General features: G+C 44.6%; 1 protein-coding gene across 1 annotated transcript in view; it reads left to right on the top strand.

The window, feature by feature from the left end:
• TG (thyroglobulin) overlaps nt 1-26117 on the top strand; it is a 204126-nt gene that overhangs the window by 157977 nt on the left and 20032 nt on the right. The window contains exons 42-45 of the mRNA XM_073335054.2: nt 3829-3993; nt 4907-5074; nt 18643-18824; nt 23831-23938. Coding sequence (XP_073191155.2) covers nt 3829-3993; nt 4907-5074; nt 18643-18824; nt 23831-23938 — 623 coding nt within the window. The remainder of the gene's footprint in view (nt 1-3828; nt 3994-4906; nt 5075-18642; nt 18825-23830; nt 23939-26117) is intronic.

The raw sequence follows: 26117 nt of genomic DNA, 5'->3' as shown, positions 1-26117 counted from the left end.
GCCCATTAGCACCCCTGTAGTCACAGGACAAAAAGGAGCTGGGGGAAGGGGACCAGTGGGTTACAGATTGTTATAATAAGCCATAAATCTAGTGTCTTTATTAAATTCATAACTTTGCTAGACACTAAATATCATGGCTTTAAAATCAGTGTTGACAGGCCACTTCACCTTGAATGGTTCCTTAGAATATGCTTACTTATGCGAAAGTATCTGTTCGATTTTGTATTTAGCTCTGACACTCTTAATACCTTTCCCAGACCTGAAGAAGAGCTCCAAAGTTTGTCTCTCTCACCAATAGAGGTTGGTCCAATAAAAGATATTACCCCGCTGTAACGTGGTGAGACTCACCCCTGCGGCGCCTCCTGCTGGATGTCTGGGAATTAGCTCTTTTTCCAGCTCCGGAGCACCCTCTGCAGGCCGGTGCCGTCACCACCACCGCCGCCTGTGTCCCTCCCAGACCCCAGTACCCCTTTCCTCAGGGTTCTGCCCCCTAGCAGTGCTCCACAGTTTCTCTGGGTCTCCCCTCCCCAGGGAACCCCCAACCCCCTATCCCCACCTTGCTTCAGTATATGGCTACTGCCAGTCACCATGTAGCCTCCATTCCCTGGGGCGGACTGCAGTATAATTGCCACTCATCACCGCCAAGGAGGGTTTGGACCTGCTGCCGCCGCCTACCCTTGGGCTGCCCCTGCAACCCCAGTACCTATTTGGCCTTACACTAGGCCTGCAGCATGGGGGGTTTCCAGGCCAGGGCTCCCCAGCTCTTCTGGCCTTCCCCTAGCCCTGCTCCAGTTTAGGTACCCTACTCAGCTCGCAACAGCCAGGTCCCTCCCTCTCAAAAGGCGAGAGAGAGAGACTCCATGCTCCTGGCCCACTGCCCTCTTATAAGGGCCAGCTGGGCCCTGATTGGGGCGTGGCCACAGCTGAGGCTGCTTCTCCATTCAGCCTTCCCCAGCCACAGTACTCCCCCGGGGCTGCGTTTAACCCCTCCGGGCAGGAGCGGAGTGATCACTCCACTACACTCACCCACCTTGTTTCCCTAAGATCAAGGGATACTCATGCATGAGAGGGAGGGAGGGAGGGGGAAGGAGAGAAGTTGTGGGGTCTAGGTTGTGGTTCAGTCTATTGTTATATGTAACACACCTGAACAAGTACAAATGCAGGAGGTCAGTGTGAAGGCTTCTGTTCCACAGTTAGTCTGTGTTGCACATCTAATACAATGGAATCCACACCACAGCAACATGACAGAGGGACACAATAGTCCTGATTAACTGAGGGAATAGCTTGCTGGGAAAAAGTAGTCACTACGATTCCTTGAACTGCTTCAAAACAAAATCCTGAAGTGCATTAAACAGCGAGCTAGACATGGTGCACCAAAACTGCAGTCCTGGCTGTCAGTCAAATTATTAATTATTATAGCCTGTATCTCTTTATCCACCCCCTCCATTGAAACACCCACCTTTGTAAAGAGCTATTTGACATCAGCCCCACTTCCCAGACTGGGAAACTGAGGCTCAGAGAGGTTACATAACTTGTCCAGCATCACAGAGGGTGCCATCCAGTGGATGCTGAGCACTACTTGAAAAGTGCACCCTCCACTTCTAGGGGTGGGCAGAAGAGGTGGCAATTTTAAGTGATAATAGTACTGTGCAGTCACAAGGCCAGATTCTCAGCTGCTTTTAGCTAGTTGCCTGATTCTCTGCTTCAGCTAGAGCAACCAGGGGACTGCTCTAACTTGCACCTGCTGGCAACTGTCCCTAAAGGGCCATCTGTTACCTGGGAATAGCTGAAGTGTGATATTCATCCTCCACACCTCCACGATGCTTCTCCTCAGCTCTATCATATCCCCTGTGCAGAGGGCATAGGAACCTGTTATATTGGTTCTACCCCTACTAAAAGCACAGGTTTCTCAGTCAGGGAAGTTTTGGACCGTTTCTTCTCCCTTTGCCCCACTCAGGCAATGCTGCAAGCTAGAGAATCTGGCCTACCTGGCACCTTTCCTCCACTGATCTCAAAGTGCTTTGCAATCATTAATGAATTATCCTCACAATATCCATGTAAGGCTGCGGTTATTACACATGTAATTATTTGTCTAAGAACTCCTGGCAGATCAGTGGCACAACTGGGAATAGAATCCATGCCTCTTTACTCCCCCGGCCTGTGTCAACTCATAGATCCCTTTCTACAGTAACTTCTTCGAAAAAGAAAAAGAAAAGCTACATTCTTGATATTTTGACATTTTCTTTACTTAGCTGCAGCCCTCCTGTAGTCTACCACTAAACTAATGAATAAATAATTATAGTGTCTTTCTAGATCCTTGAAGTTTTTTATTTTAACTTAACGAAAGAGAAAAATCATTAAGGAGTATAGTAATAATGGACCTGCGGGAGCTATCCAAGTGGCGAGCTTGCAGGACTGTCTCAGCATCTAAACAATAGTCCCTTCTGAGTATATCTGAAAACAGATTACTTCAGGAATCAGACAGGATGCTTCACGACTACAGTCAATGTATATGCTTGCTAGAAACAATGAAATGGACGTGAATGTTTTTAACTGCTATGCATTTCTTAGAGACCAAATATTAAAAATACATTTACTTTTTTTTCTTTGCCTCTGTTTTTCTGTTTTGCTGGGTATATAGTTTTGTATTTAACTTGTTTTATAGTGAAAAAAGCTAATCAGCCGAGGCAATCAGCTTCTCTGGGTTTTTTTTAAAGACGGAAGTGCATCTGAGCAATTATTATAGTAAACTGATCTAAACGTTTGGAAATTAGAACTGAGTCATTTTTAACCATGTCACTGCTTATTCCAGCCCTGATGTTGTAGGTCAGATGCTATCAGGCTATGCTAACATACCTGCATTTTGAATAAGTGGCTTTTGTGGTTACTCAACGACATTATGACATCCTTTCCCAGTGAGCTCTTTTCCAAACACAACCCAGCTGTGACAGGTCTGGGGAAGTGGTCTGAACATGGAATTGGAAGCCAGGAACTCCTGAGTTCTCGTCTGGGCTCTGTGGCTTTGACTCATGATTTAAATATTGATCCTACTCTGAAGAGCACTGTGATGTTCTATATTCTCTGTATCTCAAAAACTTCCACATCAAGCTTTAAAGTACAAAGGAGATTCCCCACCTCTGCAAGTGTTAGTCCTGCAAACTCACCATGAGTTTTGAAAGTCAAAGCTGGCTTCTTTCCTGCTCATGCTTTATCATCCCTAGTGAAGAATCCATATCATGCTCCCCTAGCATTTTTGGAATTGCAATGCTTACAGATATAAGAGGCTAACAGCGTATGATAGATTGTAAGATCTTTGTGGGGGCTCATGCCCACCTGTGTGTTCGCACAGTGCCTAGCACAAGGGAGCACTGATCTTGGTTTGCAACCTTTGGTTGCTTGCATAGCACAAATAAGTAATAATTAATAAGTGACATTAAGCAATGGCTACTACTTTCATTGAGCTAAACTCCACTAACTCTGAGATTTGTGAGACCACAGTAATAATGTATACCACTTTCCATCTAAAGGTTTCAAAATGCCATGAGGTGGATTATTGTCCCCATTTTACAGATGGGGGAACTGAAGCACAAAGAAATTAAGTGACTTGCCCAAGGTCTCACAAAAAATCAGTGACAGAGTTGTGAATAGCACCCAGCCCTGCTCTCTCCACATCCTTTGCTTTAATCGCTAGACCATGCTGCAGTTCTTGCACATTCCATTTTCCAGTCAGTGACTGAGCAGATTTTTTTTTCTGTCATCTTCCCATCATGCACCAGGGAAGCACATGTTGACAGGATCAATTGACTCATAGTCTGTTTTCTCTTCTAGGGAGGATCTGTTTTTTCCCCGGTGTCGGTGATTAGTGAGAAGAAAGCTCAGGACCAAGTGGCAGTTCTGGCTAATGAACTTGGGTGCCCTTCATCCAGCAGTGAGGAAATTGTATCCTGCCTCCGCCAGTTGCCTGCCAATGCTCTCAACGATGCACAGACTAGGGTAAGCCATAGCAATATATGTGACTTTGTATTATAACTGAAATGTAGGCTGCATGTACAGCAACTTGCAGGAAGAATTTTTTTAAATGTTGGGCCAGATCCTTAGCTGGTGTAAACTGACATTGACTTCGGTGGAGTTACACTGATATCCACCAACTGAGGCTTTGGCCCCTTGATACTTATGGCCTGATTCTCATTTAAACTAAGGCTCCTTTGCATCGCTTTGGCAGTGTAAACGTTTCTGGAACTGAGTTTCAGTGATCCATGTCAGGGTGGGGAATGCCTGACCGAACCGTAAATGGGAATTAGACCCCTAGTTTCCACGAGAGTTCTCTGCAGAAAAGGCGGCGTGAAAAGATGACTGTGCTTTGCATTTAACTTAACAAAATGTAATTCTTATGAAAGAAGCCAAGCTGACAGTCCTGGAGGGTGAAATCCTTCACACCCAGGTAAAGAAGAGACATCAGCAATTCCCAATCACACCATAGCGTTGGGCCTCACCCCAACCTAGAAGTAACCACGCTAGGAACAACAGAGTTGTTTATTCTCTTGGCTCCTCTGCTGAGGCTATCAGCAAGGGCACCGGTTCCTTCCAGTTGTGATTTTGGACTGTGTTACGTGGACACTTACCCCTTATGAGGCCATCAGATCAAATCATCATTTCAGACAGACAGGCAAACAAGCTGTGGTCAGGTGGGAATGATGGAAAGCCCTTCCTAATCTGGTCCAGCTGCTCACCACTGTAAGGCCCAGTATCTCTTTACCAATCCCTTGGTCTCTAGAAGTGCACATTTCCCATGTAATGGGAGTTTTACCATTGACTTCAATAGCCCCAGAGTCAAGCTAATGCTGAACACTTCTGAAAATCCTGATCATGATTGTACTGTACTATTCTTTGTTCCCTTTCAACACAGCTCCTAGCCATAAGTGGGCCTTTTCAGTACTGGGGCCCAGTGGTTGATGGAATCTACCTTCGGGAACCTCTAGCTGCAACCGTGCAGCGTTCTCGACTTAGGAAGGTGGATCTGCTCATTGGAAGTGCTCAACAAGACGGGCTGATCAGCAGAGCTAAGGCAATTAAGGTAGACATAGATTTACTGTGCAAAAGAACTATCAACTCTTAAAGCACTTAAGCAAATATTAACAAAGAGGGTCTGTGCTGGCAGGAGAGAGACTTTTTGGCTTTCATAATTCTTGAATTGGACTCCATGCAAATACACCAAAGCATTGTCCTTCATAAAGAAGTCCTGTTTTGACTAGCCAATGGAAATGTATATCCTATTTATGCAATAATACTATAGTTCAGGGAAGGGGCAAAAAGTTGGGAGACAAGGTTGCTTTAGCTTGTATTTTGCATGTGTTTGCATGTATTGTGGGTCTCTCTGAAAAGCACGTAGTATTCATTTCTCCTGTTGTATGTTATTATGTAGCTGATACTTTAATATTAATATGGCTGTTGGGTTTCTCTAGAGTAGGGATGGGCCCAAGTCAAACTCCTGCATTTAGACCCTGCTGAACTTTATGGAGGATTCAGAATCTAAACCCAGATATGGGTCCAAAATTCATAGGTTATTCCCCTCTCCAACTCCTATCTTATGTTTTTGCTCATGGATTGTTGCACTGGTTTATTTCCTACATTATTGCTTGTGCTTTTCTGTTTTGTGAATCCTCCCCTTATAAGGATGCTTCCAAATTAGAACTGCCCATGAATAGGAATAGCATCTGAGGATACATGAGCTAGGATAAAAATGAAAAGGGTTATCAATTCTCAAGCATCAAGGCACAAACTGATCATCCACTGGGGACAATTATCTAGCATTACACAAATAGTCCTACTGTGGGGTGTTCTACTTCCTCTGCAGCATCTGGCATTGGCCGCTTTGGAGACAGAATACTGGACCCAGTGGTTAAATAGTTCCTTTATCTAATGGAAATTCCTCTGTTCTTATAGCCTGTTGAAATGATAGAACAAACCATCCAGCCTGTCCCTTTCAGCTTTCTCTTCAATACCCTGCTATGTAATTAACACATGCATTCAAGAGCGAGATACATTCGTGCTCCGTAATGCCAAACTCCCTTTAAACTAGTGATTTTTGTTTACAAGTGAGCAGACTTCCTGGAGACATTCTCTCCCTTGCTCATTGTCTGTTTCTCTCTCTCCATATTTACTTCAGTGACCATTTATGCAAGAGTATCGGTGCAGAGCAGTATATACAGAAGGACTGGAGTATTCTTCATTAATTGTCCAGAACAACAAGCAAAAACGTACAGTGGGCTCAATAGTGGAGCATAACCACTGAGTTAATGGGAGTTTGGGTTGTGTACGAAATGGAGAAATGGGCTCAGCAGTGCTACTGGCTGGGAGTCTTTCGAATATCTGCTCTGACCTCCTGTGTTACCCAAGGCAACAGAACTTCAAACAGTCAATGTAACTCTTACTAACATTGCCACAGTGCTCGACCATAATGATCCAAAACACTGACGCTTGCTACCATGGGGCCCAGAGATAAAGTCCATTCTGGCCATTAATGCTGGATACCAACATATTTTTAGTAAGGAATCTAAAACAGTAGGAAAGTTTTCATGTGAGATTTAAAGAAAGCAGGAATGGGAGGAAGGGCTCTTGAGACACAAAGGATTAAACTTCACACTTGTGCAGAGAGCCAGACACTACTTAATTTCCACTTTGAAGAAAAAGGCTAGTCCAGTGGTTAGGTCACTAGGTTAGAGCTTTGGAGACCTGGGTTCAAGTAACTACTTTGCCACAAACTTCCTGCATGACCTATGGCATGTCATTTAATCTTACTCTGTGCCTTAGCCCCGATCTGTAAAATGGGGATAATAGCACTGCCCTACCTCACAGAGGTGTGGTGAGAATAAACACAGGAAAGATTATGAGGTGCTTCGATACTGTGGTACTGAGGGGCCATATAAGTACCTGAAGCCTGGTCTGCACTAGAAATTAAGTTGGTTTACCAACGTTGCTCAGAGATGTGAAAAACCCACAGCTCTGAGCGGCATAGTTAAGCTGACCTTACCTCCACCATAGACAGCACTAGGTTGACGGAAGAATTCTTTCGTCGACCTGGTTACCGCTTCCTGGGGAAGTGGATTCCCTACGTTGACAGAAGAACCCCTTTCGTTGGTGTAGATAGTGTTTATACTGACATGCTCCTGCGGCACAGCTGTGCCACTGTAGCATTTCAAGTGTAGACTAGCTCCAAAAGACAGACCACAAAATAGGGCTTTAAGTGGAACAAGGCCTGTTGCTGTCTGTCTGCAAAGCGGTGAATTTCACCCATTGTGAAACAGTGCAAGAAAAGGGTAAACCCCAGTGCTGCCCAATAGCTGGTTGTGTAACATAAGACATTTGTACGTTCAGAAATAACAACAAAGGATTTGACAGGAATCTCCTGAAAGAGTGTGTTACGACAATTCTGAACAGAGACAAAGTGACTGCGTTGGTTCCCTTCAGGATATTTTTGCTTTTGCTTTGACATCATGTTTCCCTTTTGAATCCTTTAAAAATGACTTTAAAAAGGCCAGGGTCAAGGATGTAACAGCAACCACTGGAGTCAGCCCATAATGATCCCTGTGTTATGACAGGGGAATGGACCTTGGTAACCTTGGCCCAGGTCATGTGGGTGGGGCCAGGAAATGAAGTCCCCTGTGTGTTACCACCCCTTTTGTGCATCATGCCTTAATTATAAACAGTGAGTGAAATCCTACTGTGTTGTCTAACAGAAGATTATGCTGCAAACCAGAGTGTTAATAAGGGAGACAGCTGGAAGCTGCCAGATTTTTCTGAGGTTCAGAATTCTTCTCTTTCCTGTTAAGTACTTACACAGAACTTGGACTTCTGAGATGAGAATTTGGAAAGTCCTTGTAATTCCTCATTGCTAGTAGTAGTAATAATTCCAGTAGTGCCAAGGAAGCCCAACCAAGGACCAGGGCCTCAGTGTGCTAATCACTGTACAGGTATGTAACAAAGACAGTTCTGCCCCCGTGAACTCACATTCTCCATGTTAGACAGGCTGCATTTCAGTCCTTCCCTTTCATCTCCTTTGCCTCTTAATAACTGCTGATTTATTCTCATTTGCTCTGGCTCTGTTTCTGCCTTCTCATGTCCTTAGTTTCTTTCAAATGCTCTAGATTCCAGCCTATCTTGCAGGCATCAGGATACCTTATTGAAGAGCTGCTGCAAAGCTTTCTAATTTCACACTCAATATCTCAGCTCTAATGCGTTCACTGCTGCAAAATCATAGCATGTCCTCTATCTCGGAACAGAGGACAAACTGTTCATACTGTTTCTTACAACCAGCGCCCAAAGTGCTATGCTGCCTCACAGCCATGATCACCTGCATGGAATCAAAACCTGGTGACAAAATCCAGCACAGGCAACAAAATCATCTAGTGGCATCAGTAGACCCCTAGATCAGTAGCGTGTGTCTAGGGTGACCAGACAGCAAATGTGAAAAATTGGGATGGGGGTAGGGGGATAATAGGAGCCTATATAAGAAAAAGACCCCAAAATTGGGACTGTCCCTATAAAATCGGGACATCTGGTCACCCTACGTGTGTCTGTGTGTTGAGGGTGACCAGTGTCAGCCTGTTCCCTTCCTTCTGGAGTATGTCATGAGGAGGCCTTGTCATGCTGTCCTGCTTCCCTCTTCCTCCTCCTGCATCAGAGGGGTCTGATAGAGCCCTTCCCACTTCCCCCCTTCTCCTGTATCAGATGGAGGATGAGAACTGGAAGTGGCCTGCACTCTTTGTAATGGATGGAAGGGGGTTATCATTGTGTCCTGCTGCCTTCATATTCTAACCGGGTTGGGAAAGTGATGTAATGAGTATGGTTCTGCCTCAGACCTTCTTTCTGACCTTGGGCAAGTCACTTCATCTATCCTGTGCCTTAGTCCCCTACCTGTAAAATGGGGTTAATACTTCCCTTCCTCACAGGAGTGTTGAAAGGAGAAAATCCATCAGTGCTTGTGAGGTGCTCAGACAGTATGCGAAGTACCTAGAGATAAATAGCTGTGTCAGAGGATGCTGGAAAGAATGAAGCTGGTAAGAGCTTGCTCTTCCATTTACTACAGAATAACTGCTTCCATCATAGCCAGCTGCAGACAGGGGGTGCATAAAAATATATGCCCTGTGGGCTGGGTCTTCCAGCTGTTGGGACTGTTATGGATCACAGTAAAATCTAGTGTCAGAAGCCACGAGAGAGACCAGTTAGTTACATACCGGCTAAACATTTGTTTGATTAACATCTCTTTAAGAGCTGTGTTCCTTTCAGATGGTCATTTATAGTAGCAACTGAACATGAAAATTCTTGCCCAGCGGATGCTGAGTTCGACCTCATGAATCTGACTGTCTGCTGACATTAACAAAGATATTTATTTGCATGAGCTGAAGCAGATGTATTACTGATTGGAATGCTTTAAACTTCTCCCCAGGGCAGTTGTCAGAGGCTATGTCTATGCTGGCGCACATATTCGGTTACTTGACTGTATATACCGGGGTGGCCAAACTGTGGCTTGTGAGCCACATGCGGCTCTTTTGTAGCTAAAGTGCAGCTTGCAGAGCCCCCCACGACACCCTCCCATTCGCCACCTACCAGACTTCGGCAGTGGGGAGCTTGGGATCTCTGCCTTGCAGCAGGTGTGGGGTAGGGGCTTCTGCCCAGTGGGGAGGTGGATCTAGGGGCTTCAGCCCCATGGGGCACACCTGCCAGGGCTCAGGGCTTCAGCAGGAGCGGGGCTGAAGCCCTGAGCTCCCGCAGGTGCCTCCCACGGGGCAGAAGTCCCAAGCCCCAGCAGGCACACCCCAGCTCTCGAACTTCTGAAGATTGTCGTAGGTGGCTTGGTAAGTTTGTCCACCGCAATATATACGCTCATGCGTGTTCCCTGTATCCAGGCCGAATGTCCCCATACGCTGTGCTGGACATACATATAATGCTGTGTACATGTGCATCCCCACCTCCACGTGGCTGCTGTCGCTACAGAACGTTAGCGCTGCTATTTCAGAGGTGGTATCCCAGGGTTCTGTGCATCACAGGGGAACGCTCTAGGGCAGTGGTGGGCAACCTGCGGCCCATCAAGGTAATCTGATTGTGGGCCGCTAGACATTTTACTGACACTGACTGTCCGCAGGCAGCTCCCACTGGCCACAGTTCTCGGTTCCCGGCCAATGGGAGCTGTGGGAAGCGGCAGCCAGCACGTCCACCGCAATCAGATTACCCTGATGAGCCGTATGCGGCCCGCAGGCCACAGGTTGCCCACCACTGCTCTAAGAACCACTTTGTTGTGTGTTGTTGGTACTGTCCCATATCTTTCCCAGTGGCAGTTCCTGATCATGCCTGCCCCCACCTAATTGGGTGGAAGACATGGAATGATGGGATGATGATGTGGTTCTGCTCCTGTTCCTTATCACAGGACAGACATTTATGCAGTGGAGTAGGTGATCACAAGATGCTGGATGGGATTTGGGAAGAACTTTCTGACACGTCAAAGATGGCTGACCTGGAGGGTGAATGACAGTTCATTCACTCCCATGGTAGAGAGATGATAATGCTGGTGTTGCCACAGTTGCCCATGGTTGGACTGTTGCTTGTGGTGCAAGAGAACATGCATTGTTTTGGAAACCCGGGGTGATGAGCAGTGACTTCAGAACTTCCAAACGAGGAAATCGCACCTCATGGAGCTGTGTGAGGGAGCTTGCACCAAACCTCCACTGCCAGAACATTCGACTCAGGAAACTGGGTGATTATTGCCCTGTGGAAGCTGGCAGCACCAGCTGTAGGTCCACTGCAAACCATTTCAGGGTTGGAAAATCCATTGTCGGGGTCGTGTTCATGCAGGTCTGTAATGCTGTTAACACTGATCTACCCACAGGTGGCTGCCATAAGAAAAGTTCCAGAAATAATAGCTGAATTTGAGAAGATGGGGCTTCCAAACTGTGCAGGGGCCATTGATGGCACTCATAGCCCAATACTTTGCCCACCAAAAGGGGCCAAGTGGTTGTGAACCAAAAAGTTTATTATTCACGCATTCTGCAAGGCTTAGTGGACCACTGAGGCAGATTCATTAATACCAACACGGGAAAGGTTCGTGACACTATGGTGCTGAGAAGATTGGGATTGTTCTTGAAGGGGGAAAGAAGGCCCATTATTCCCCAGAAACTATATGGTTCTCTACAGTGTGTCTGTGCCAGGTTTTGTTTTGGCATTACCGCTCCTAAGTTGGCTCATGAAACCATACCCCAGCATCCACGGGAATTCACTTACAGAATCAGTAGCTGTAGAATGGTCATGGAGTGTGTGTTTGGCAGGCTGAACTCTCGTTCGCCGTGCCTGTGCCCCCGTCTGGATGCCAACGTGACAAATGCTGTTCATATAATCATTGTCTGCTGCACTCTCTCTAACATTTGGGAGGGTAAAGGGGAGTGCTTCCATCCCGAGTGGGCCCAGCATAAGTCTGGTTTACAAACCCTGTACAGGCAGCTGGATCCCGTCCACCTGGGAGGGAAATCATGTACACAGGCAAGGGAAATCAGGGATTCCAAATGTGCACACTTCTCAGAACAGCACAGGGGCAGAGGGGGGTACTTTGTGAGGGTTTAGTTTCCCTGTAGCTGAAGGTCATTAGCTAATCCACAGATATCCACCTTATATCCGAGGCTCATTTTTGCTGATCGGATGTGGATACAAATTTTGTATTCAGGCAGAACTCTAGACACCTTCACACCATAGGTGCTTGAACTAGGGGTGCAGAAGAAGCTGATGCACCCCCTGGCTTGAAGTGGTTTCCATCATATCTAGGGTTTGCCGTTTGACTCAATGGCCCTCAGCACCTCCCCTATAAAAATTGTTCCAGCGCCCCTGCTTCTCACCCTGTGCAACTGCTGAAGAGCGTGAGGGGACATGGGCAGGCTCTTGTGGGGGTTACACAGCTTTGTGAGGGTTTCGTTCCCCTGTAGCTGAAGGTTGTTAGCTATTCCTTCCTGTGACTACTCACACATTACAGATAATTCTAACAAGGCACCTCCCCTGGGTTAACACCTTTTGGGTTAGATTTGTGCTGCCAGGGGGGTAGCCGAGTTGTCATGTGGACATTGTGCAATGCTTTTGCCCTAACTGTTCACACTTCTCTACAAACCTGTTACCAAGTGCACTCAATCTCTAAGAATCTTACACCTACATTTGTTTTGCAGGAGTGTGCGTGTGCTCATTCATTTTTATCCACGTTTTGTCAGCACTGCTAACTGCACTGAAAGGCTATTATGGATAATCACTAGTAAGGTTGAAACTCGTCAAGGATTTGCGGCGGGGGGCGGGACGGGGGAGAGCTGTTTAATCACTGATGCCTCTGTTGTTACTTGAATTATGTTTTGTTTTTCTGCATGTGAACCAAGCCGTGTTTATCTCCCCATTTTCTGGGTTAGAGACAAGGTGGGTGAGATAATATCTTTTATTGGACCAACTTCTGTTGGTGATTACCTCATCTACCTTGTCTCTCTGATGTCCTGGGATGGACACAGCTGCATCAACACTGCACACATTTCCTGCGTTGTGAGTTCTGGTACGTTTAGAACTAGCAGTGCTTTCTGTGGGCACGTGTCATAAATATAAAGGGAAGGGGAACCACCTTTCTGTATACAGAACTATAAAATCCCTCCTGGCCAGAGGCAACACCCCTTCACCTGTAAAGGGTTAAGAAGCTAAGAGAACCTTGCTGGCATCTGACCAAAATGACCACTGCGGAGACAAGTTACTTTCAAAGCTGGAGTGGGAGGGGAAACAAAGGGTCTGTCTGTCTGTGTGATGCTTTTGCAGGGAACAGAACAAGAATGGAGTATTAGAACTTGTTAGTAAGTAATCTAGCTAGAAATGCGTTAGATTTCCTTTTGTTTAAATGGCTGGTAAATAAGTTGTGCTGAATGGAATGTATATTCCTGTTTTTGTGTCTTTTTGTAACTTAAGGTTTTGCCTAAAGGGATTCTCTCTGTTTTGAATCTGATTACCCTGTAAGGTATTTACCGTCCTTATTTTACAGAGGTGATTCTTTTACTTTTTCTTTAATTAAAATTCTTCTTTTAAGATCCTGACTGTTTTTTCATTGTTCTTAAGATCCAAGGGTTTGTGTTTGTGTTCACCTATGCAAATTGGTGAGGATTTTTATCAAGCCTTCCCAGGAAAGGGGGTGGCTTGGGGGGATATTTTGGGGGAAAGACGTCTCCAAGTGGGCTCTTTCCCTGTTCTTTGTTTCACGTGCTTGGTGGTGGCAGCATAGGGTTCAAGGACAAGGCAAAGTTTGTACCTTGAGGAAGTTTTTAACCTAAGCTGGTAAGAATCAGCTTAGGGGGGTTTTCATGCAGGTCCCCACATCTGTACCCTAGAGTTCAGAGTGGGGAAGGAACCTTGACAGCACATAACTGCACTGTCCCCATCCCTCCCATGTATCCTTGGGACTTCAGATATTTCTTAATCCGGAGCGTGTCTTCACATACAGTGAAACTGTACCACTTCAGCGCTTCAGTGAAGATACTACTAGAGCTGCTCCCTTTAGCATAGTTACTCCACAGATTTGTAAGGCACTCAGATACTGTGGTAATGGGGGCCATATAAATACCCGAGGCCTGATCTGCACTAGAAATTACGTTGGTTTACCTACGTTGCTCAGGGATGTGGAAAACCCACAGCTCTGAGCAGCATAGTTAAGCCGACCTTACCCCAGTGTGGACAGCACTAGGTCAATGGAAGAATTTCTCTGTCAACCTAGCTACCGCATCTTGGGGAAATGGATTCCCTACGCTGACGGAAACAACTCTCCTGTCAGCGTAGGTAGGTAGTGTTTACGCTGTGCCACTGTAGCATTTCAAGTATAGACAAGCCCTAAAATAGATGAGACCTCAAAATAGGGCTTAAGTGGAACAAGGCCTTTGCTGTTTGTGAATTTCACCCATTATGAGACAGTGCAAAAAAAAAAAAAAAGGGGTAAACCACAGTGCTTCCCTTATAGCAGGTGTTGTAACATAGGATATTTGTACATGTCAGCCCTTGGGAAATATTTATCACAGAGTTCTGTACCCCAGACAGACTGAGAATGTGTAGGTCATGGTTCTCAACCTGTTTACCACTGAGCCACTTACGCAGCTCTCTGTGTGTTACGTGGGCTGCATCTACACAGTACATATACTACCTGTGTGGCCTTGTCACATAGGCCGCAGCGGAGTGCTGACTGGGTCACGGGTTGAGAACCACTGGTGTAGATCTACAGAATCTGGTGGTGGGGGTGGTATTTGTAATTTCTTTCCACTAGTGCCCACAATGCTTTCCAATCATAAAAGGAGGCATGGTCCTTACTCTGAAGAGCTCACAATGTAAGGGCTAGATTTTGACTAGTCCTAGCAAGGCTGCACAGAGCAATATACAAAAATAAGGTCTCCCCCCAGTGCACTGGTTCAGCCCTGTCAGGGATACCTCGATCAAGGTTGGGGTATTTGGTGGGAGAGGCTGTGCACCTGATATTTCCTTCCCCTCCTTTTTACTAAGTTGTTGAGGAAATGGTGGAGACGAGGTGGAGCCATGGCTCCATCCCCCCAGGCACTGGCCAGAGGGTGGGTTGAAGTAACCTAATATCTCCCTCAAGCAGAGAAAGTCAGAACAAGATCCAATGGCTGGAAGTTAAAGCCAGACAAATTCAGATTAGAAATAAGGCACACATTTTTAACAGTGGGGGGTGAATAACCATTGGAACAGACTACCAAGGGAAGTGGTGGATTCCACATCTATTGAAGTCTTCAGATCAAGACTCGGATGCCTTTTGGATGATATGCTTTAGTCAAACGTAAGTTATTGAGCTCAATAAAGGGGAAAGTGGGTGAAAATCTACAGCCTGTGATACACAGAAGTTAGCTCCTCATACCTACGTCTGTCAGTGGTGTGAAAAAAACCACATCCCTGACTGAAATAGCTGTGCTGACCCGACCCCTAGTGTCGATGCAGCTACATCGATGAAAGAAAGCTTCCATCAATGTAGCCGCTGTCACATGCGGAAGTGTAAACTGTCTCTATGCTTCAGGGTTATGCCATCATAGCTACTGCAAATGTAGCTATGCCAGTATAGTCCCTGTAGTGTAGACATACCCTCAGACGAGATGACCTAAGATCCTTTCTGGTCTTAAAGACGTGTGTGTGTGTGTGTACACACGCACAGTGTCTTTAGTACACAGTAGACAGTACATGTATTGCAAGGAGGGATGCGTAGCCATTGTGAGAGTTGGGATTCTGTTTAGTTGGTGGACTAAGGTTTTGGCTTTTTCTGTCTTTTTCTCTGCTGGTACACCCACCCTAGTACAGACCCAGGCTGCCATGCACAGCCAGGAAACAGGGGGTGGGTGGATGGAAAGTTAGCGATATTATGCATTTATCCCATATATGCAGTCTGAGCTGTGCAGGCAGTCCCGTACACCCACAGCATCTGCAGTCAGTGGGGCTTCTCAAGAGCACAGGACCCCACCTGCATGGAACCCATTGCAGGAGTTAGTCACTGTAATGACCTCAGAGGAAAAACCTGCTATTAAGCTCCATCTATGATGAGAATTGACTCTTTAATTCCAACTCTTTATTTTGTCTCTTAACTAGCTTGAATCCATGACAGGGTTGTGCTGAGACTCTCACCTTTTGGCTAGCAAGTTTTCTTAATAGTCTCCTGTGAGGGACTTAGTCAAAAGCCATTTGAAAAAGTAAAATCACTATATACACTGTTTCCCCTTATCCACTGTTTGAAAGTTAACTCTTAACGCTATTCTAACATGTTGGAGAGGTACCATTTAGCCTTACAGAAGATGTGAAGGTTTGTCTCTACATATGCTACTCAGCTAGGTGCTTTATAATATACTGGGCCAAATTCACTGGCATACTAGAATTTTGCTTCCACAATGAAAGAAACTGTAAACTCAGGGTAACAGTCAGTTAAGCCATGTTTATGACTGCTTCTTGTCACCAGAACAGTGCAAAGCAACACACCACTGAATCTGGCCCATTGTTTTTAATGATTTTCTTACCTGGTTTTTTTATAATACTGAAGAAAGGCCCATAAGGCTATAATTCCTGAGCTTGGTAAACCTTAGCTCTGAAAGAGTTTGTAGAATGTAGATTATTTGACATAGGCTGCAGTTCTTTCTATCTATCTCCTACTGTCTATTATGTTAAGCCCTCTTCGGAAAATATTTCCTATTAGAGCTGACTGAAAATTTTCAAGTGGAAAATTGTTCGCTGGAATATACTGAGCTGATGAAATCGAAATATTTTGTGGGAATGTATCAACTTCATTGAAATTTTCACTGAGAAATTATTTAAAAGTTTCATTTCAATAAGGCCAAACATTTGATTTTGACTTTATCATTCCAATTCTTTATAATATATAATATATAATATATAATATAATATAATTAATATATAGTCAAAATAAAATATTTTGGAATATTTGGTTTTGTGGAAAATTCAACTTTTCAAATCAGGACAAAACCAAATTTCAAAATCTCAGAATTTCAAAGGAGACAGAAATTCCATTTTTCAGCCAGCTCTGTTCCCATGTTGACAGCTGACTCACAAGACCCTAGTGACTCAATTTTACGATCTGACTGCTGAGCAAGGGCACCAAAATTCTTAGGACATTTTTGTGGTGACAAAAATTGTAAGCCAAGCACTATAAAGTGTTCTTCTAAGCGAATGAGCCTGATGTTTCATTGTTCCCTTAGCATCTGTGGCAGTTGTTGAATAATATAATGTGTCCATCACTAAATAGAAAATTAAAACATGGAATAAGGGCTGGATCATGCAAGGTGTTCAGCAATTAGCAGGACTGAGCACTCTCCATAAAAGATTATCCTCTTTACCCCACTCCTCCCTTTCTAAATTGCTCAAATCCATCAGCACCAATTCTTCAGTGAAAGATGCCACCAGTTCATTAGAAATGTAGTGATGCAGCCAGCCCCTAAAGACCTGATCTTCCATGGAAGTGAATAGAAAGACAGCTACTGATTTCAGTGGGCTTTGAATCAGTTCCTTAGTGATAATGTTTCAGTTTCTTGCGAAAAATGTGCACTTATGTACACCATTAATTCTCACTCAGTGAAATGGAAACAAATTAGATGACAGATCTCCTAAAAATAAGAGGAAAAAAAAGGGAAAGAAACCAAGCTGCACTGAAATTGTGCAACTAACAGGGCACATTACCACTCTGTCACTTTTCTTTGTGTTTTATCCCATCACCTAGCCATTATCTAAGGGCCTTTCAGATCCCATGATAACGGTCATTGAAAACTGGACTGGAAAGAACACTAGAATGAGTAGTAAAGACCATCCTATGATGGCAACGGGATGGATTTTGTGACTTGAGACTTTTTTTCCCATCTCTAATTTCTGTGAATCTATTGGAAAAGCAATTATTCCTTCTGTAGCTTTTGGTACATTCTATGCAGGGTGGTGGAAAGATTTTTTTGTGGTGTTTGATGAAAACCAGATGCAGGTCAACAAAATAAAATATTCAGTATAAGTATCCATAGTAATTTGACTGGGAAGATTTAGATCCGTTTTGTTTCAGGAGGGCCAGCCATGATGACAAAGACAGCTTATTAGATGTTTCTGTCTGGAATGTTTTTAAAATATCTTACCAAATTTCAGCCCCCATGCACCTGTGCAAGTGTCTCCTGCAGAAAGGAAATCTCGATTCAAGCTTTTCAAGAAGTCGCTTTGTTTCCAAACCTGGAATCAATTCTGCCATTTAAAAACAGAATGTGAAAGATCTAAAAGGATAACAGATAACATCCCGAAATAACAGAGATATAAAAAGCCTCCAGGACTTGTCGGCTCCATCAAGAACAGGGGTGGGAAACTGGGCATGGCATGAGACAGCTCTCTGCATGCCGATCTCTGGATTCCCATGGAAACAGGAGTCTTTTTGCCTTGGCCCTGTCTCCTCCACCCCTCCTTACTTCTGTGGTCACATGTGTGCACCCTCTGACTTTACACCAGCTGAGGATCTGACCTGTGGTCTCTTTAGTATAACTGAAGTTTGATCCCCCATTTTCTTTGGGCTATATTGACTCACCCTGGAGGAAACCATGAGAGGGCTTCCCGGCAGGGAGCTTCCCAGCATGAGGGGGAGGGCTTGGAGGATTGTGAAGGTTGCACCCTCTTGCACCCTTGTAGATCCGTGGCATCTGTGGGGAAGGGATTTCCTCTCTGTCCTGGAAGTGCCCCTCACCTTGGCAGTATAGCCACAAGTGCAGCTGCACTGCTAATGTAGTAGCCATGAAGAGGACTCGGAGGGAGGTAATGCAGCTCCAAGCTGAATTACCTCCTGCTTTGATGTCCAGATGCAGATCGAAGGACTATGCAGCAGAAAGCAGCATCTCCCTACTGCATCCTTCCCATAAACCCCTACAGAGACCCCGGAGAGGGGCATCTTTGCGTGACAACAGCAGGGGTTGGAGACAGCACTCTGCCTTCCCATGGGAGTTCAGAGGTCAGCATGAAGAGTGCTGTCTCCCTGTGTGATTCTGCAGGGGGTGGTTTGAGCCTATGTACAGGACATTCTGTGAAATGTTTAACTTTTGTTTATTAAAAAAACCCTGATTTTGCTCTTAGAAATTTGAAGAAAGTCAAGGAAGAGCCAATAGCAAAACAGCCTTTTATCAGGCTCTGCAGAATTCCCTTGGAGGAGAGGACTCTAATTCCTTCATTGAAGATGCAGCTGCCTGGTACTATTCCTTCCAGCACTCGACTGCCGATTATGCATCATTTTCCCGGGCTTTGGAGAATGCCACACGGTAAGAAATTCATTTTAGGATTCTGTGGTGTGATTTGGGGTTAAACAGGTTTGGGTTTTCATCATTGTCAGATACACACTTAGATACTATGATGGTGAGGACCTTACAAGCACCTGCATAGAGAGATGGGAAAAGGGAGGCTTTAGGATCTGGATTTCAGAGTAGGGTGGCTGTTTGGGGTTCTTTTTTCTTTTTCTTTCTGTTTATTTTAAATCTTCTAATAGCCATGTGCTGTTAGTAAAAGGAGGGAGATTAAATGGTTTTGGTGCCCTTTTGAAAATAGGTTTTCCACATCAGGTGCATTTTGGAGTAAAAAAAATATTAAGACCAAAAAGGTTACTGGACAGTGTTTCTCTAGGGTACCCTTTGCTATTAAAGATGATTTGGTTGCAAGAAGGGATTTTCTCACCCAGGTGATCCTCATCAGAGTATGACAGTTCCTGGGCCATATTTTTCAAAGATAGGTTACTGACGTTAGCCACCAGCATGCACAATTAGATATCTAAATAACTGGCCTGATTTTCAGGGGTTCTGAGCACCTTACAGCAGCTCTTGAAGGAACTAGACAAGTCCAAAAACTTTGAAAACCAGTAACTTTTATTTAGGTGGCTGAGTGTGGATTTAAATGCCTACCACATTCAGAGAGTCAGACTTCAAAATGTTGGCCTTTGCACTCATATGTATGTTATCAAAGTATAAAAATATAGCTTATCCTTTCTGGCAAGCTCTCCACAAATGGCTCTCCTATGGAAAACAATGAGATCTGCATACACAGAAGACTTGCAGGTTTGGGCATTAACTAATTATCACACCACCTCTGTGTATTATTGATCCCATTTCACAGACAGCTAAACTAAGGCAGAGAAAGCCTTTGAGCTTGATGCTTCATTTCCTGGCACCTTGTGTAGTCATTTACACCAGTGCACATTGACTGTAAAATGCCAGTCTCCTAAATTAGTGCACTAACTACTTCCTGGCTCCCTCCATGTACCTTCTCCTCCACTGCACCCATGCAAAGGTGGCTAAAATCTGGCCCTTTCGTGTTATTTGGAATAGATTAGAAAACGCTCCTCTTTGCAAAATCTACTCTTTGCTATCTTTGGTTAGCATACAGATTTGTTGTGAAGATTTCTCCTTATTCCCAAGTAGATGTATTTAGCGGTGGGTTAGTTTAACATGCTGAGCTATGTCATTGTCAATGTGAGGACCCGTCTGTTTCACACTTGCTTTTACAGGAGCCCTTGCCCCTGCAGTGTTTTGATTTCCAGTGTCTGTGCTACATAGTATGGTACTCCACTTGTGTCACTCTGCATACCACCGGACGCATGCTTTCCTTTTCAGTAGCCTGTCAGCCTTCATTTGCATTGCAGGCCACTGCCTCGGGAGAGGGAGCTGAAAGTGAGCCAAGGTTAATTTAGAAAATCTGATCCAAGAATCCAATGAATGAATGTGTTTGGGAAAGGCCTCTGGGTGGGCCTGGTGTGCCTGTGCATTGTGGCCCAGGGGAAAACAAGCAAGAAGCAGATGGCAGGCTGCAGTTTGCTTCTTGAAATGATATTTGGAGTTTTTTTATCAAGAATACCACTGTACTGGGTTTTCCTGCCATGTCCATCCATCTGTCATATTTATGGGGTGCCAATCACTGTAGTGTCTACGTACAACTTATTCCAGTATGGATCTTAGTACTAAACATGCTAAAAAGCTTGGGGAGAATTATGATAACTTGTGGGAATGCAGCATGGAAATTCCGGTATAGGTAAATCGGTCACTCATAAGAAGCACCACCTCTCAGCCCGTGTGATGGCTACCTCAGCAAGGAGCCATTATAATAATCAAACCTGGAACTTCCTTTCTGTCACATCTTTCATCCGAGGCCTGCCTCAAAATGTGCTATATATAGGGCCCCACCAAATTCATGGCCATGAAAAATGCATCATGGACCATGAAATCTGGTCTCCCCCTGTGAAATCTGGTCTTTTGGGTGCTTTTACACTATACTATACAGATGTCACAGGGAGACCAGCGTTCCTCAAATTGTCAGTCTTGACCCAAAAGGGAGTTACAGGGGGCCTCAGGGTGATTTTAGGGAGGTTGCAGTATTGCCACCCTTACTTCTGCGCTGCCGTCAAAGCTTCGCAGCTGGAGACTGATGGCTGTTGGCCGGGAGCCCAGCTCTGAAGGCAGTGCTGTCGCCAGGGAGCGGCGGCTGCTGACTGAGGGCCCAGTGCTGCAGACAGCAGCGTAGAAGTAGGGGTGGCAAAACCATACCATGCCATCCTTACTTCTGCGCTGCTGCTGGAAGCGGCTCTCCTTTCAGAGCTGGGATCCCGGCCAGCAGCAGCACAGAAATAAGGGTAGCAGTACCACAACCCCCCTACAATAACCTTGTGGCCCCCCTCCCCTCACACTTCCATTTTGAGTCAGGATCCCTACAATTACAACACCATGACATTTCAGATTTAAATAGCTGAAATCATGAAATTTGCGATTTAAAAAATCCTGTGACTGTGAAATTGACTAAAATGGACCGTGAATTTGGTAGGGCCCTAGCTATAAACACTAAAGAAGCCCCAGAGCACCCACCGTCCGGGGCGGGAGGGGATATTATTACCCACATTTATCAGATGAGTAAATTGATTCACAGAGATAAGTGAGTTGCGGAAACTCATACAGTGAGTAAGTAGAAGGTCCCGTAACAGAACCCAGGTCACCAAAATTCTAGTCCCTTGTTCTAACCACTAGGGTGGAAGTGTTTACTCCAGGCTATGCCAGACATTTCAGAGAGGAGAAGGTGGTTATACGTACCTTATAAATACTGAAGAGACAGCTAGATAGGGAGGAAGAAATGTTTAAAAAATAATTGGGTAAATATATAAACCCAGACCAGTTTCATGTTACGGGGCTATAATTTTTCTGTCAAGTTCTAGTGGGGTCACAAACCATGAGAAAGAAGCCTAAGTGGTTAAGCTGTAACCCACATGCCCTATGTATTACGATGTAGGAGTATTGCTGGGGTTTGGTTTTGATTTTAATTTGCTTTGGGAGTGTTCTTAGATCTCTTTTCCAGCTTTAAATTGTTTCATCATTTTTTTCTATACAGTATTTTCTAAGCTATAAGAAGGTACACAAACCCACACATACTCTCCATGCTATTTGTCTCTATTCTTAAAATACACAAGGAAACTTTTTTTTTTCAATTATCCAAGCTTCTTCTGCACCTAGAATCCTAACAGGTGTTTGCAGAGATACACGGGGTTTAAAGTGTTGTTGTGTCTCATTTTTGTTGTTTAAAATTTTCCGAGAATATTTGACTCCTTTCCCTGCTCCACCTGCATAGAATTTAGTTTTTAACGGTCCGTTGATTTCAGAATCCTCCTCCAGAACTAATGGTCTCTAAGTGATGTAGCTTCTGATATTTCAAAACCTCATGCTTACAGGTTTATGAAGAATAGCAGCTTTAGTTTTTAATGGGTGTTGCCTGCCGTTACTCCTACAGAGAGTTGTGATCAGTCAGCCCGTGTCTTTGTGGTCTCTGAGCTGAGGTTCTGTGAACTTAAAATAAATTCTGGTGAACTAAAATAGCTGCCCTAGGGAGGGGCCATGTAGTTGAAATGCTTAAATAAAGAAATGAATTGTTGTGTTCCTCTTACATTATTCTTTCCCCTCACCGCTTGCTCATGGCAGTTCCTAGAAAAGCTCTATGTAGCAAAAAGGAGGACTTGTGGCACCTTAGAGACTAATCAATTTATTTGAGCATAAGCTTTCGTGAGCTACAGCTCACTTCATCGGATGCATACTGTGGAAAGTGTAGAAGATCTTTTTAAACACGCAAAGCATGAAAAAATACCTCCTCCCACCCCACTCTCCTACTGGTAATAGCTTATCTAAAGTGATCGCTCTCCTTACAACGTGCATGATAATCAAAGGAGAGTGATCACTTTAGATAAGCTATTACCAGCAGGAGAGTGGGGTGGGGGGAGGTATTTTTTCATGCTTTGCGTGTATAAAAAGATCTTCTACACTTTCCACAGTATGCATCAGATGAAGTGAGCTGTAGCTCACGAAAGCTTATGCTCAAATAAATTGGTTAGTCTCTAAGGTGCCACAAGCACTCCTTTTCTTTTTGCGAATACAGACTAACACGGCTGTTACTCTGAAACCTGTCTCTATGTAGCAGCAAGGGTAGCATATTCACTGCAATGAACAAGGATTGAAATCTCTGACTTTCATACCATGTATGCGTATATATCTATGTAGATCTGGATGTACACATACACATACTGTCTTGTGTGAAATCTTTGTGCATATAATGCAAGTGTGTGGTGGTGATTTCTATGTGATACATTTCTGAGCCATGTGGTAAATTAGAGTTGTCATGCAACTGGAATCACTTTACGCTTTACTCTGCCCACAAAACCATCTCTCCCAGACAGCTGCTTATCCTATTCTGTATCCCCAAGCAGTGTCAAATGGATGTCTTTTAAAACATGCCAAATAAATGTTCCTTTCCTTCTCCCAAACGCAGAAGTTCCCTTCAAAATTACACAGAACCGAGATCCAGAATGGGCGATACTCAGCTTTAGTCAATGAGCTATTTAAGTGCTTTCACAAAATGTCACTGAATACATATTTTGCAAATCACTGGAGCAAGAAGTAGGAGATCTATACCATTAGAAAGCCAAGAATCAATGAGAAAATGCTTCCTAGGCATGCAAGCTCCTGAAATATCAGATTTTAAATATGCAACATTATTAAGCATGGAAAAGCATAATTTTAGGGCATATTTTTTAGAGCTTTCTAAACAACATTGGCTACAACTGCCCTCTCCTTCTCCCAGTGGAGCATGGGAGCGCAGAGGATCTCATTGATCCCACTGGGAAGGAAGGCAGAAGCCATTCTGGGAGACCCGAGGAAGCCTGTTGTCAAAAATAGAACGATTATTTAAAGTCTTTTCTAGTTAATAATTGTTTCCATATGAGAATATTCTCTTCTTTGCCTCTTTTCAGTGACCACTTTATCACCTGTCCCATTATCAGCATGGCCAAGCACTGGGCTGATAACTCCAGAGGGAATGTCTTCATGTACCATGTGCCTGTGAGCTCCTCTCAGAGCAGGTAAGATCTGTCTTACCTTGTTGTTTGGATGTGGAGTTTGTGAAACCAAAACCAGGGTAGTCTGGTCTGGTTTTGTCTGTGCTCTACATTGGACAAGTCACTGGACCAGCTTTCTCTTCTTTGCATGGTGATGGGCATAAGTCATCCATGGTCACTAGGCTTGCTTTTTTAAGGGTGATGATTCTTGATAAAGCCCAAAAGGGAAAGGGGTGGAATTTTGAGATGCGCTAAGCATTGGTTTAAGCCCACTCCTGAGGAAGTCAATGGAGCTTTACCATTGATTGTTTGCCCAACGATGGGGAGCTTAATGATGACCTTCCGACTAGAGAGGATGGATGACCAGGTTAAAGCAGTGGACTGAGACTCAGGAGATCTAGCTTCATTTTCCAGCTGTGCCACAGATAACCTGTGTGACCTTGGGCAGGTCACTGCACCAGACTCTGGGCCCTGAACTAGTCCCTGTCCACCTCTCTGGTGGCACTAACAGGCCACAAAGGAATTCCAATGGTCCCTGGAAAACTTCCCCAGTGCAGGAGCACTTTGTGCTGCGGCCATTCTTGGTTGCAGAGCAGCCCCATGGCAGCTGTGGCAAGACTGTCATATCTTAGAGCAACCTTCTGGGATGCTATAATTTAACCAGGGTTTGCATTAGTTTCCAGAGCAAGCTGAACCTGGGGGGGGGGGTGACGGTCACTTAAAGCCATCTTTCTCTCTCCTCTGCGCCTTGGCTGCACCTTCTGAGAGTTCACTGGGAAAGTTACTCACATACGTGAGTGTTTGCAAGATTGGGGCCTAAGCCAAGCATGTCTGACCTTAGCATGAGGGGGTTCCTTTTTGTGACTCTAGGGGATTACTCACATTATGTGGAGAAGCAGCATCAAGTTTTAAAAGAAAAGGTTAAAACTCCAACTAGAAACAACTTCTCAAACAATTTTTTTAATGGTTTTGATAAGTACTGAAGCCCAACCCCCCAATTCTACTGGGCTGCAAGTATCCTCTTCCATAGTGGATAACTGCACATTATGAAGGTTAATCAGCTTTTACTTGTTTTATCTGAAGATTTTCAAACTTGTTTAAAAATGTCCCTCCAGAGAAGTGAAGGCTGGGCAGCCTAGTTTTCAGCTAGTGGTTGGGGCTTTTCACTACCACGAGAAGCACCCCGCTGCATTGGTTTCTGCTCCTGGTTCCTTTCTTTCGAGGCCAGAAGTGTCAGAGAGTCAGTAAAGGCAACTTCTCACATCATTGCTGCTAAAGACCTCGAATGAGCAAAGCACTAAGCAGATACTTACCCTTAAGCACATTCTTAGAGTGTGTTCTTGAATTGGGGCCATGGTGTTTCTACAGCAATTTTCTCTCTCCATGTCCTCCATTCACCTGGTCCAATAGTGTCTTTTAAGATATATGGCACTGTGGCTAGAGCTCTCTCTTTTCCCAGTGTCTCCCTGAGGAGACGGGATGGCTGAGTGGGTAGAGGTTTTGTTTTGGTGGGTCGGGAGGGCATTGTAGCTGAAGTTAGGCTACAAGCTGAGAATACATTTGTTTCTGATTGCATGGCAGAGAGCATTTTAAAACCAACTGAGATCTGGGCTACAGATGATGGCCACTGTGGTGTTGTAGCAGATACAGTGACTTTATTTAAAGCAGAGAAGAGCTGACTTCCTGGGGAGCCGTCATTTCATCAGGAACTCTTACAGGAACAGTCACACAATGTTCTGTCTGGTTACCAATGTACTTAGATAAGTGACTTTTACAAGACGCCAAATGGAACAGAGATGCACTCCACCAAAATCCAGCAGGAGAAAAAGGAAGGTGTGTTCTCAATTTAGCCAGCAAGTTTCATCTTGCGGGAGAATGGAAGTCGCTCACTCATTGGCTATATGGGGGGGTAGACATGATAGTGTTTGTGGATCCCATAAGAAGTGTTTTAGAACCACAGAAATCAAGGAGGATTCAGCAAACTTTCCCCCTCATCTTGTCCCATTAGAGATCTTGTTTGTATCCGCAAGATTTACTACTTCTCAAACTCCCCATATCAGTAAGCGTTTATATAGCTTTTCCTGGCTTGAGTACACATTCTTGAAATATTTATATGTTAGCCAGTCTTCATCTAAGCCAGCTCTTTCAGTCTTGTTTCATGCTTTCCAGCCAAACGTATTACATTCTTTGTGCCGCCCTTTTG

The sequence above is a fragment of the Lepidochelys kempii genome, chromosome 2 (assembly GCF_965140285.1).
Source record: "Lepidochelys kempii isolate rLepKem1 chromosome 2, rLepKem1.hap1, whole genome shotgun sequence".
In the NCBI taxonomy this organism is placed as follows: Eukaryota; Metazoa; Chordata; order Testudines; family Cheloniidae; genus Lepidochelys; species Lepidochelys kempii.
The sequence above is the reverse complement of the archived record's forward strand: the minus strand, read 5'-3'. Positions and strand labels throughout refer to the sequence as shown.